The following is a 12,483-nucleotide window of genomic DNA, read 5'->3' on the forward strand; positions in this document are numbered from 1 at the left end:
AAAGCATTGATGAATGATGTGATGCACACAATTGTGGACCAATTAAGAGAGTGAAGTAATTCCTTTAAGGTTAGGAAAGCAATCTGAGCATGATGCTAAGTGAGTATTACAATTTCAAAAGCATGTTTGGTTGGATACCATACATTATAAATAGTTTATGACTATCCATTATACATAATATGGTGGGAAAAATTTTACTTGATTCACTTGTACAAAAACAATGTATAACGTCACGCGTTCAGTGTCAACATAATAGCCAGCGTTAAAAATGAGCAGTAGCATTTTTGTAAATAAATGCAATTACTAAACATCGTTTAGAATTGTAATTTAACGTAAAAGGATATAAAATGTCGAATGCCCTTTAAATTCGACATCAAAATGTTAGTGAATTCAATAAAAAATTGAGCAGGAGATTGAAAATTCATTCACTTTATCTTAGCGCGCGATGCCCTCTTCTCTTCTCAAACTTTTCTCGTACGAAGTTTACCGAGCATCACATGTAATCTTTCTTTCATTTGATACAAATGCATGTCAATTAACTACTTTGTGAATGATTTTTGTTTGTTTTAATTGATTATTTTTGTGCTCTTGTCCTTCATAGGCGCATTCTGCTTTCTCTCTCACTGGTGACGAAACTTTATTCCGATGAACTCACCTTTTGAATGTTAGTTTTCGTTTTGAAGAACTTACGTGCTTATTTTTTTTTTTGTTTTTGTTGAACTTGTTTGTTGTTGTTTGGTTGAACTTGTTTGTTGATATTTGATTGAACTTGTTTAACGTCGTTATATTGAGAAAATTCGACGTTGATTGTTCTACGTGATTTTTGTAGTAGTAATTTTAAGAAAGTAAATGCTAAATGTTCATATATCAATTCGTTGAATAGTCTTAAAGGTAAAATGAAAGATTTTAATAGTCTGATTTCTAGTTTAGATCGACGTTAATTCAAGTTTGATAATAGAAGTGGAAGAAAAATTCACATATAAAAACTTTATAATGTTTAAGTTAATAAAAATAGGTGGATAATATGACAATAATAAATAATATCAAATAAAAATAATTTATATATATATATATATATATATATTATGAAATTAACTATTTATTCAACTTATAAATAAAATATTAATAAATTATGTTGACATATATTATAAATAGTAATGAAAATATATTTATCATTATTTTCAATATTTTAAGACAACTATATTATTATTTTTAAATTTATAAATTAAGGCGAGTATGTACAATAAATATAACAAATATATAAATATAAAAAGATGTGTTATTTTTATATGTATCTCATATTAATAAAAAGATTAAAAAAAATTGATATTACGAGAATCAAATAAATTATTTCATAACTAAATATAAAACACATATATTAGGAGTCTTTTTCTTTCTTTTTCTACTCTTTAAAATTCAGAAAAATGTAAAACTTACTTGTCTCACTTCATTATCCAGAACCAACTAGACTCTTCAAAACAATGAGTTAACATGTTAACAAAGAAAAAAGCTTTTAACATTTCCCAAAATCGCTTTTACCACTGCAAACGAACATCATCATATCTGTTACCAAGTCTCTGTTAATCCTTCAACTCCTAACTATCATTTTCTATTGTTAAGACAATCATAAACACATTCGACATCAATTACAAACAAGAAAAAAAATTGTCAAAATCATCCGCATAATAAATCTAGAAAAATGTGTTTAAATTTTAGAGGAAAAAACATTTTTTACAAAACGTATTTAAGATATTTAAAACGTTAAAAGAAGCAATACATATTTCATAATAATATTATTTTATTCTAATTGAATATATGAGATTAGTGGTGAAAAGATTATTTAATAAAAAGCTTATTTCAAATAATAACAACGTACAGATTTTAGTTAGCAGTGTATTGAAAAAAATGAAACTTCTTTAGAACATTAAAACGTACCGTGAAAGCAGGTGGCACGCTTTGTAGTTTCCTAGATTTTGGAGGCTTTTCTTTCACCAGTACTGTGTATTTTGTTAAACTCGAAACATCAATAGTGGAGATGAGGGTACTATTATTGCAGGAAGAACACTCCCCTACCCACATTCTACACCTTGCTTCTAACTTCTATCCAATCTCACCGTTCAACCAAACCAGCTGCAACCTCACTTTTCACCTTGTGTTTTGTTGATATCACTCAGTGTCTTTCTGGGGCCGAAAAAGTGCCACAACATTGATCAAAGGTGAGGATGTTCAGCCTCATTGCATCATTACACCTCAGAGGTTTTGCTGTTTTCCAACTTTGCAAGAGATCAGTGTTCTTTTCCAAAATTATAAGCTTTTAATTAAAAAAGATCCGAGCTTGTATAACAGTGTGTGCAAATGTAAGGTTTTTGGAAATGGGGCTTCATCCATCTTGTCCCTTATTTTCTAAAATGGCAAAAAAGAAGAAAATATCCTTTCTGCATAATGTGGTTTTGTTTTATACACAAGGTCGTCAACAGTGTCCCAAGTGGTCGTGTTTTTTTTAGCTGTGATCATTCTTGGTATCATAATGTTATGTATTTCTAGGATGCTGGATGCATGCCATTTTTATCTGTTTTAATCATGTTTATGTTTTTGTTCCCTATCTGATGTTACCGTATGTTGAGATTGAGGGAGATTGTGTCTTTATTTGGGTGAAGTTTGACTTGACCTACATAGGGGTTTCCATGGCGCCTTGTTGCAAGGATCACCAGAAATAAAGGACAAGGAAAGATGCCGTCTAGTCATACATTTGGATGTGAGTTTGTGTCTTAGTTGGTGGTAAAATCCCGATTTTAGTGCATCATGTCTTTATGATATAGAACAAATGTTTCTCTCATGCTCCCACACTCTCCTCTTATAACTTATCCAAACAGTGGTGTTATTATTGTGATAACAAAGTTGGTTGATTTTCCCCACAGCAAACCCCTTTTGCATCATAAGCTACTTATCTCGTTGCTACTCTAACACATCACACATGCTGGATGCTTTGATTGTCTTTCCTATAGTATAGTATATAGTGTTGTCAAACAATTGAATTATTTTGGCCCAGCTGGAAAAGAATGTTACTCTGGCATCCTTTCTATTCGTTGCATATGTTTCCCTCATACATGGGCTTTATGGAAAGGTTGATTTTTCTTAAGATCACTGTTTATTTACTCCTTGATCTTCTTTTAGTCAAGTTATTACAAGTAGTAATACCTTACCATTTTTTATTTTGCATATGCTGAAATTGTTCTCTATTAGTAATGTGTAGGCTTTCTTTTTTTGATTTCTTTTGTTCTCCACTTTCATGCTTCATGATACTCGATGTCCTTCATGGTAAAGATATGCTGGACTTTCTTTCAGGTGCATTCATTTTGTACCAAAATTGTCAAAGATCATTCTCTTATTGAGTCATCAACTACAAGGTCAAAACAGCTGGCAGAGTCCAGCTGTTTTGGTCAGCGTCACTACCAGAAACCCAGTTGCCAGAGCAATTCTTTCTGTTTTGCCAATCCAGGATCATTGATATCTTATATTTGGTCTATTGATTGAGGAGGCAATTCTGGAAGAGGCAGTGCAGTATTTTCCTCTTGTATTCTGTGATTGCTTTTGATATAGGATATGGCTGTTCATACACCTGCAAGTTCATGTTTTGGAGCAAAGTATCAGGCTCTAGCACCATTGAGAATTTTAAGGGGTCTGGTGTGTCTACTGGTTCTGCTTTCAACAGCATTTATAATGTTAGTGTTCTTTGGCTTTATAAGTGCTGTTATAGTTCGACTTTTTAGTGTCCGTTACAGCAGGAGAGCAACTTCCTTTTTCTTTGGTGCCTGGCTTGCCTTGTGGCCCTTTCTGTTTGAAAAGATCAACAAGACTAAAGTTGTGTTTTCTGGAGATGATGTTCCTTCGAGAGAACGGATCTTACTGATCGCAAATCATAGAACTGAGGTTGATTGGATGTATTTATGGGACCTTGCCTTGAGGAAGGGATGCCTTGGATATATAAAATATATACTTAAGAGCAGCTTGATGAGACTTCCAGTTTTTGGTTGGTCATTTCACATACTAGAGTTCATCCCAGTGGAAAGAAAGTGGGAGGCAGATGAGTCAATCATGCGCCGTATGCTTTCAACATTCAATGATCCACAAGATCCTCTCTGGCTTGCTCTTTTCCCAGAAGGCACTGATTTTACGTAAGAAACTTGCCAATGCCTTTTCTTTTTACCTAATGGCAATCATCAGCTAAATCTTTGTTGATACACTGTTAAATATCTTTGATCATGATCATTGCTATTCTGGCATAAAAAGTCAGGTTTATTTAAGTTGATAATCTTGCTATTTTTCTCTTGAAACATCCATAAAACAAGTTAGGAAAAAAATATGCTGTCACCACTCTTCAAATGGTTACTTTCAAACTAAACAATCTTCTCTCCCAGTTTGAGTTGATGTAGCATATGTAACTCTGTATGTGTGTTCTGTTAAATTTTTTTTCTTGCAGTGACCAAAAGTGCCTTCGGAGTCAAAAGTATGCTGCTGAACATGGGTTACCAGTTCTGAAAAATGTTCTACTTCCAAAGACAAAGGGCTTCTGCGCCTGTTTGCAAGAACTGAGGGAATCTCTCACTGCAGGTTATCTTGTTTGTCCTTATTTCCTGTCTATATAATTATTGGTAAAGTGTTTAACACTAGTTTTATTCATAGTTAGCCCGTGTACTCTTTCAAGAATTGTTCATGGGCTACTTTGCTCTTCCCTTTTGATACTATAATGCAAAATCTGCAGCATTGTCATTTGTCTATATCTTTTGGCATTTGCAAGAAAATAAACTTGTGTAGAAGCCACCTGATAAATGTAGGAGATATTAAATAAGCCTTTTTTTTTCCTTTTGTATAAAATGACATATATAATGTTATTTGCAATGATATCAATCAATAGAAAGTTGAAAGTGTAACAGTTGTAAATCATATCATCCTGCCACTAAAATTCTTGTAACTTTTCATTCAGTTTATGATGTTACCATTGGCTACAAAAACCGCTGCCCATCTTTCTTGGACAATGTCTTTGGGGTGGATCCTTCTGAAGTTCATATGCATATTCGTTGCATCCCCATCGATACTATCCCAGTATCTGAAAGTGAAATGTCTACTTGGTTGATAAATAGATTCCAGTTGAAGGATCAGTTGCTTTCCAATTTTCAAATCCAAGGTCAGTTTCCTGATCCAGCAACACAAAGGGACCTCTCTGGTGTGAAGAGTATTTTAAATTGTATGACAATTGTTGCCGTGACAGGCACATGCATGTACTACAGTTTTTCCTCTGTCTGGTTTAAACTTTACGTGTCTCTAGTATGTGCTTATTTGGTTCCAGCCACCTATTTCAATATTCGGCCACAGCCCATTCATACCCTTTTGAAGATGAGATCAAATTACCACCTTTCAAATACATGAATAGGTGGAAGGTACTGTCTTTTGTTGTATGACTGCTGTTATAGTATACAAGTATGAAACTTGATATTACCACGTTTTGGCTTATTGTTGCTCAAGCATAATTTGCAACTTCACAGGTCTTACGTTTTTTATACCACCCATTTCCTGTTTCATATGTAACAAGTTCTTGTCACAATTAATATTTCGGTGCCAGTGGTTTTATCTGAACAAGATCTTCGCGTGTCAAAGCAATAAAATAAGTGGTTGTGCAGTTACAAGTATGAGAAGTAAAAGTAGTAACTATACTAAGCAAGCAAAGGTACAGTTTTGATAAATGTTATGACATCAAAATGAGTGCTTGTGCCTTCTCCTTCTTTGGGTGCCCATAAAAAGGTGCATGTGCTTCAAAAACACAGGTAAACATTAATTGTTTTTCACATCTTACGTTGATTTCAACTTGAGTTGTACATACGAAAGCTCCATCTCCAAAGCTGACGACGTTGAACATTTGCAACGTCATTGGCCTAACGTTAAGAACTATTTAAGGGAATTTCGGATAAAGTTAGTGGAAACCACCATTTTCTTATATTAAAGTAACAAAGTGAAACGCAACAAATTAAAAAATAAAAAACGATGCAAACCAAATTTGGTAGCCATTTTCAGTTTCTGTAATCCTTATGCTCTATCACCTTTAACATTTATCAATCAGCACTTCCGTGTTAGTTCCAACTTAGTATATTATTTTTACGAAGGAGAATTAAAGGAAGTTATAACTTATAAGATACCGCCCCAAAATCACGTTCCAAGAGTTCCTTCGGGGCAAAGTTTACTCGCATTTGGCAATAATTATTCCCTTTAAGGAGAAACTCAACCGATCTTTATAAGACATATTGTTATAAATTAGGGGGGTCCCATTATCTTGAAAAATATATAATAACTTTTTTTCCCATTTAAGAAGATATGTATAATTGTATATTATTTGCTAAATATTTTAGGACTTATCCCTGAGGGAATTCATCATTCACAGAAAAAAAGGTAAGACAATAAATGTTAATAAAAAAAGGTCAAAGAATAAATTTTACAATGGTAAACAACCAGTTATATTTTTTTTTCAGAGTGAAAGTGCATTTGAAAAAAATAAATACATAAAGACGTTTTTACATCAACTTAATTATATATTGCATGTAACAAGAATCCATGCATCACGTAATGCATGAATAGACTAACACAAGTTTCGATTTAACTCGCAATTCTAAGATATATATAATTGTGCTAAATATTTGGGAAGAGAGTTTATTGTTCTTAAAAACTGTAAACATGGCGTTCTTACCATACTCTAGCAAGATTACCTTAAGTAAAGGACAAAAAGAAAACAAGTATATCACAGTGATAATGAAAAGATACCGTTTGGGAGATTATTCCAAGAACAAGCTCTCTGAAAGAAAATTATCACAGGTTCGGTCAATCTCACGTCAAACTTAGCATGCAAGTATTTGTTTGTTTGCAGCTCAACGTTGATTGCATTATCAACTCGGTTGTTGAATTGATTTGAGAATGTATTTCGAGATATATATATATATATATATATATATATATATATATATATATATATATATATATATATATATATATATATAAAGACTGGCAATTTAGTTTCACATTTCAGCAAAGATCCAAATCAAGTCATAAAATGAGCAAAGAATAAATATGTACATTAGTGCACTATTATGACATGAATTAAAGAATAGATGCAAGAATGAGGCATATCAAATATGCCAGGTAATTATTCCTTTAATATGAACCTATGAATCTAGAAAATTTATTATAGGAGAAGGTGTATTCTCCTCTAAGAGTTTCTACTGGCAGATTAGACATGACACGAGACTGTCTTTAGTTGTGGGGATGCTTTATGATCCTCTGCAGGACCACTGTCCTTGCCCTCCTAATGTCACGGCTGCACATATCAGCTTGAACTCCCAAGTCTTCAACATTCTTCATGAACACTCCAAGCTTTTTTTTGATTTCTTCTATTGCAACTTTCACAGCTCCTTCTTCAATGGCAAAATTCACATTACGCAATAGAGATTCAATCTCAATTTCTAGCCTGTCAATGAGAACCCTAATGCTGTCCAAGTCCTTTATAGCAACATAGGTTCCAGCCTGCATTGAGCCAATCACTTCCTTCTGCCCCTTCAATGCATTTTCATAGTTCTTCCAGAGGGAGTCCATCCACTTTCCCATTGATCCTATCGGGATCGATGTAGCTGCAGCTATTGCAGCTGCAACAGGTGGTGCTGCTATAGCTGCTGCAACAACGGAGCAGATCAAGACTGCAGCAAAAGTAGCCACAAAGATCATACTGGAAACCTTCCTCCAAGACTTGATGTATTTGAGCTTCTTATCAAGCTTGTTCTTCCTGAGTTGCAACTTCTCAAACATGAGTATGTGGTGCTTGTAAACAGATTGAAATATCTGGAAGAATTCTTCAGTGAAAGGGTCACCAGCTGCCTTGAAATTCTTAAATTCTTGCAATGTCCTCACGTACCGGTTGTCACCCAATCCTGTTTCCTCCTCAAACTGTTGAAGAGCCACAAGGATTAGCAGCTGACTGTCACGAGAACGTTTGAGACACTTTTCCAATGCAGTGCAGAAGTCCAAAGTTTGCAGACTGTTCTCAAAGTATTCCTCAACCAGTTCAAACAGTTCTTGACTTTTCCATATGTCTTTCTTGCAGTCCAAGATTACCTTCACAATTTCCTGGTTCATCTCCAGAAGGCACTCTGTGACTTGTTTTAGAGACTCAAATGAAAGGGAACGAACTTCAACACCAGCAGCAAGAGTATTGATAACCTCATTTGTTCTAGCTTGAAGTGTGATGTCAAAGAACTGCAAATCAGAATCAAGCTTGCAAGCAGCCTCATAAGAACTCAGCTCAGTTTTGTAGTGCAACAATTCGGTGCCGAGGCCAACAGTAGAAGTTTCAGGCATCTTCTTGCTCATGTGACTCCCCATTCCGCTATAATTCAAATGATCTAATAACCAAAAATAAGCCAGAACTCAGAAGTCAGAATCATGTGCGATTAATTCCTTACCCAAGCAATCAAGAGAATGATAACCAAATTTACTATTTTCGGTCCAGATTTCACAGAAAAGAAATATGATTTAAAAGAACTGCCATCAGAAACATAAATATCATTCCAGTCACTCCAAAAAGACTATAAAAAGTGAATAAGAAAATTGAAACAGACCCAAATGGAGATATAGAAAAAAGTTGAGGCCTTTGAAAACGATTGAAGAAAAGGAATCCGGGACAAGGACAATGAAAGGCGAAGGAGCAAAAGGTTGGTTTTTGATTTTTGTGTTGTGTGTGGGGAGAGAGGAAAGGAAGAGGATGAAGCAATGAAGTTGAGATGGAGGAGGGTATGCAGAATCTTAAAGGCAATTAAAGCGATTAAGAACCAAGAAATGTGGGTGGGTTGAAATTATAGAATGGCTTGCACGCATGAGGAAAATGAGGTGTTAAAAGATGGAAAACGCTGCAAGCAACGAAATGGCCCTTCTTCTCTCTCTTGAAACTGGACCCTTATTGTTCTGTGTCCCCCTTCTTCCCGTTTACACCACAGAGTGCACAATTTTAACGCGCAAAGCAACCAAGTTGGCGACGAGAGAAGGCGTCAGAAGCAACTTAACGAAGCTCGAGAACCAGAAGAGCTAGCTTCACCTTAACACCACACATTTACTGAACAACCGACTAAGGTTGTTTGCTCAACAAGTCCCAATGGCTGTCTCAAAACGCGGTGGGGGCGCCCAAATTTCTCTGCTCAAATTAGTTTAAGGAAAAAGTTTCTTACAGCACCACTTTACAAGCACCACTTACAGAGTATTTTAATTATTACAAAAGTTATCTTTGGTATATACAAAAATAATAATAGATATAAAATATGTGTAAAAATTTATTGGGCGTTAAATATAGTTGGACTCCAACCTTTTTTCTCCATATTTCATTTAGAAAGGAAAAGTCACACAAAAACATACACACCCTTTATTAATATTTTATTTTATTTTTTCATGTGTTTTTTATTGATAGGAATAAACCACTTTGTTTGTTGTAGATTTACTATTTATGTACGTGTTCTATGATTAAGTAATACTTTTGTTTGGAGTGTGATTTAGAAGAGTTGTAGGAGATGACTTTTATCCATCCGTACGTATTGGAAGAGATTTTCTGGTAAGATGTATTACGAAGGATGCATTCAAAGATAAAAATAACTTTGTATTTTATTTGAAACTATATTGTCTAACGTACGTGAAGAGATGACTCTCGTGGTATGAATAGTAAGATTTCCTGCTGAACAAGGAGATTCTTTTGTACATCACAACCTTTAACAAAAAATGAGGGGTAAATGGTTGAAATAAAACGCCATCAATGTGATCGTTTTTCAAACTCATTTATGTGTTAAATGACTTATGGGAATGTCCCCCTCGTATGTTGAAATAAGTTGTATAAGATAATGACAGAAGATAGTGGTAGTTTGGGTGGTGATTCTTTAAATTAGTTTTTCTAACAATTAGTTATATGTAATATTCTATGGTTATGGTTTGAGATTTGACTTATCTTTGATATGATACGTTATAACTCATATTTTGTGGGTAACTAAATTGAAATGTTTTATTGGCCTTTAGTATGTATTATTTTACTTTTATGTAATGATTAGGATGTTGTAATGATTTTATGAATGAATTACACGTTTAATGACTTGATACCATTTCTTATATCTACTATAACACAAATAATTTATTATGAGATATGACTTCGTCTTTTTCAAGTAAAAGATAAAAAGTGGTAAAATATGTAAGAAAAAGTTACATGCAATTTTTGTTGATGACTTACCTAAACAACAACAATACGTAGATCGACTACAGTAGAAAAAGTGGTTCACATTCTCAACCCAGATGAAAAAATATAATGTCCACTTCTTTGTACAAAATGTATTGTCACCTAAAATCATAGTGTCATGGTTCATTGACAAATCGATGTTGGATTTCATACAACCTCTATTGTTTCAAGGTTTAACATTTTTTTGTGCAGTTTCATAGTCTCATTTACTATGCTAGACTCGTTGAAGTATTTTACACAAATTGAGTTATGAAATGCAACACATGTAAAATGAAAGAACATCATGTCTTTTCTATACTGAGTTATGAAAGTCACATTGGATTGGATCGAAATCACTACTTTGGTACAAAAACATTGTCCAAATTGGACGTTGTTAATGTCGATGACATTTAGCAACATGGAAGGACAGGTGATGATGATGATAATGACGTTCCAAATATTGCAGAAGATGTTGTTGACATTGGACCACAAGTCCAAATTCAATAACAAGTAATACAACGAGATGAAATCTATAATGAAGATGACAAGTTTATGCAAATTATGGACAAAATTGATGACATACATAATAGCCTTTCCAATTTGTCATTGGTTATGAACAATAATTCAACAACACCTATCCAATATTGCAAATTTTGGAAGATTGAATTGATATCTTGTATTAAATAACTTTTTACATTTGTTAAGTTTAATTTCTTGGATTTTTATTAATGAATTATATTTTGTGTTTAAAACTTATCTCAATTTACAGTTATGTAAACAGTTTTTATTTACTATGTCAAATTTAATATATTTTTAGGTAACAATAATTTAAATAATAATATATAAATTATGTAAGAAAATATATTTAAAATTTATTTCTATAAATTCCTTTTAAAAATTTTAATTTTATTTTTGCAATTTTAATTTTTTATCAATATGATTTCAATTTCATTTTAATATAATTCTCGCTACTTAAATTTAAATTTATATCAAATTTTTAAACAAGGGTAAATTTTTAAATTTATTTTTATCAATTATTATTTTTTAAATTTATCACACTCATCATATCATTCACAAACTCTTACAATTTTTCCTTCAAATCTCTCCATCAATCCTTCAAATCTCTTAATCAAAACAATACCACAATCCCCTCTTCATCTCCTAAAACACATCCATTCACTCTCCCTTACATTCATTTTCCAATCCAAACACTATCCAAGAAAATAAAATTGTGTATAAATGTTTAAAAGGAAAAAAATGTAGGGGAAATTATTATTGGACATCTCTACATCGCCAGAAAAATAAAAAGGAGAAAAGATAAACAAAAAAAATCCTCTTTTTACTTAAGTCTTATAATTTATAAGTTTCTAAATATCACATCTAGATATATATTATTTAAAGAAACATCCAAATAAATATGATACGCAACATATATAATACGATGAGAAAATATAGTGAAAAATGGTAGACATTGATAATTTAAAATAATAGAATATATTACTCTCTGCCTGTTTAAGAGATAATTAGAATGAAAGCGTTCATCAAATTTAATTATCCAGAATGACGACATTTTCATCAAATAATTTTCACAATATTTCTATTATTTTTATTTCGTATTATTTCGTACTTATTATTGTTTACTTTTTTTTTAAGATTATAGGATAAGTTTAGTTAAAACAGCGTTACTTCCATTTACGTTGAAATATGAAAAAAATGGGAAATAAATTTAGATATAATATTATTATCAGGTTATTTGGTTAGTTTTTAACTTATTTTTATTATTTAAGAAGCTTGTTTAATCTGACTAGAACTGTTTAACAATTTTTCATGATAACTTTTAACGCTATTTGAAGTAGTTTTTATTTATTTATTTTTAAAAAAATATTAACTTCTATCTTGTTATAATTTTTTTTTTAAATATTCCGGTTACTTTTTTTTTCAACTAAAGTGAGTTATTTCTAACCAGTTTTGTAAAAGTTTTAATGGAGTTCCGAACTACAAATATTTTATAAGCATTTAATTATATAAGGTGGCTAATAAGTGTGTATGAGATTAAAAAAAAGTTCATTTAGTTTGATATTTGGCAGAATTAATTGATTATACTTGTAAGTCTTGTAAACATGATTTCCTAGGGCTTGTGGAAGAAATTTGAATAATTTTGCATTAACTAGAAAACAAAAATACTATAATTATGAACATAG

General features: G+C 32.3%; 2 protein-coding genes across 4 annotated transcripts; one reads left to right on the forward strand and one right to left on the reverse strand.

Annotated features, from left to right (window-relative positions):
* Positions 1-1,967: 1,967 nt before the first annotated feature.
* Positions 1,968-5,558, forward strand: LPAT5 (lysophosphatidyl acyltransferase 5). 3 transcript variants are annotated; one of them, XM_088110006.1, is made up of 5 exons: positions 1,968-2,216; positions 2,658-2,755; positions 3,346-4,175; positions 4,481-4,611; positions 4,985-5,558. In XM_088110006.1, exons 3-5 carry the CDS (start codon positions 3,604-3,606, stop codon positions 5,425-5,427), a joined length of 1,146 nt encoding a protein of 381 aa, XP_087966132.1. In that variant the 5' UTR covers positions 1,968-2,216; positions 2,658-2,755; positions 3,346-3,603; the 3' UTR covers positions 5,428-5,558. The 3 variants fall into 3 exon arrangements, with proteins under 3 accessions (XP_087966132.1, XP_087966133.1, XP_047147943.2); XM_088110007.1 differs by having other exon boundaries at positions 2,677-2,755; XM_047291987.2 differs by lacking the exon at positions 2,658-2,755.
* Positions 5,559-7,078: 1,520 nt separating this feature from the next.
* LOC124820317 (UPF0496 protein At4g34320-like) lies at positions 7,079-9,140 on the reverse strand. The gene is made up of 2 exons (XM_047291983.2): positions 8,655-9,140; positions 7,079-8,438 (listed from the first exon to the last, which is right to left on the reverse strand). The coding sequence occupies exon 2, from the start codon at positions 8,416-8,418 to the stop codon at positions 7,297-7,299; it is 1,122 nt and encodes a 373-aa protein (XP_047147939.1). The 5' UTR covers positions 8,419-8,438; positions 8,655-9,140; the 3' UTR covers positions 7,079-7,296.
* Positions 9,141-12,483: the final 3,343 nt, after the last annotated feature.

Source organism: Vigna umbellata, chromosome 3, assembly GCF_029865625.1.
Source record: "Vigna umbellata cultivar VRB3 chromosome 3, Vumbellata_1.0, whole genome shotgun sequence".
NCBI lineage: Eukaryota > Viridiplantae > Streptophyta > Magnoliopsida > Fabales > Fabaceae > Vigna > Vigna umbellata.

Excerpts from the sequence above, each read along its gene's own strand:
- LOC124820317 (XM_047291983.2), bottom strand. The coding sequence starts at position 8,418 with ATGGGGAGTCACATGAGCAAGAAGATGCCTGAAACTTCTACTGTTGGC.
- LPAT5 (XM_088110006.1), top strand. The coding sequence starts at position 3,604 with ATGGCTGTTCATACACCTGCAAGTTCATGTTTTGGAGCAAAGTATCAG. Across the intron at positions 4,176-4,480 it reads CCAGAAGGCACTGATTTTAC|TGACCAAAAGTGCCTTCGGA; the intron begins GTAAGAAACTTG and ends TTTTTCTTGCAG. Across the intron at positions 4,612-4,984 it reads GAGGGAATCTCTCACTGCAG|TTTATGATGTTACCATTGGC; the intron begins GTTATCTTGTTT and ends CTTTTCATTCAG.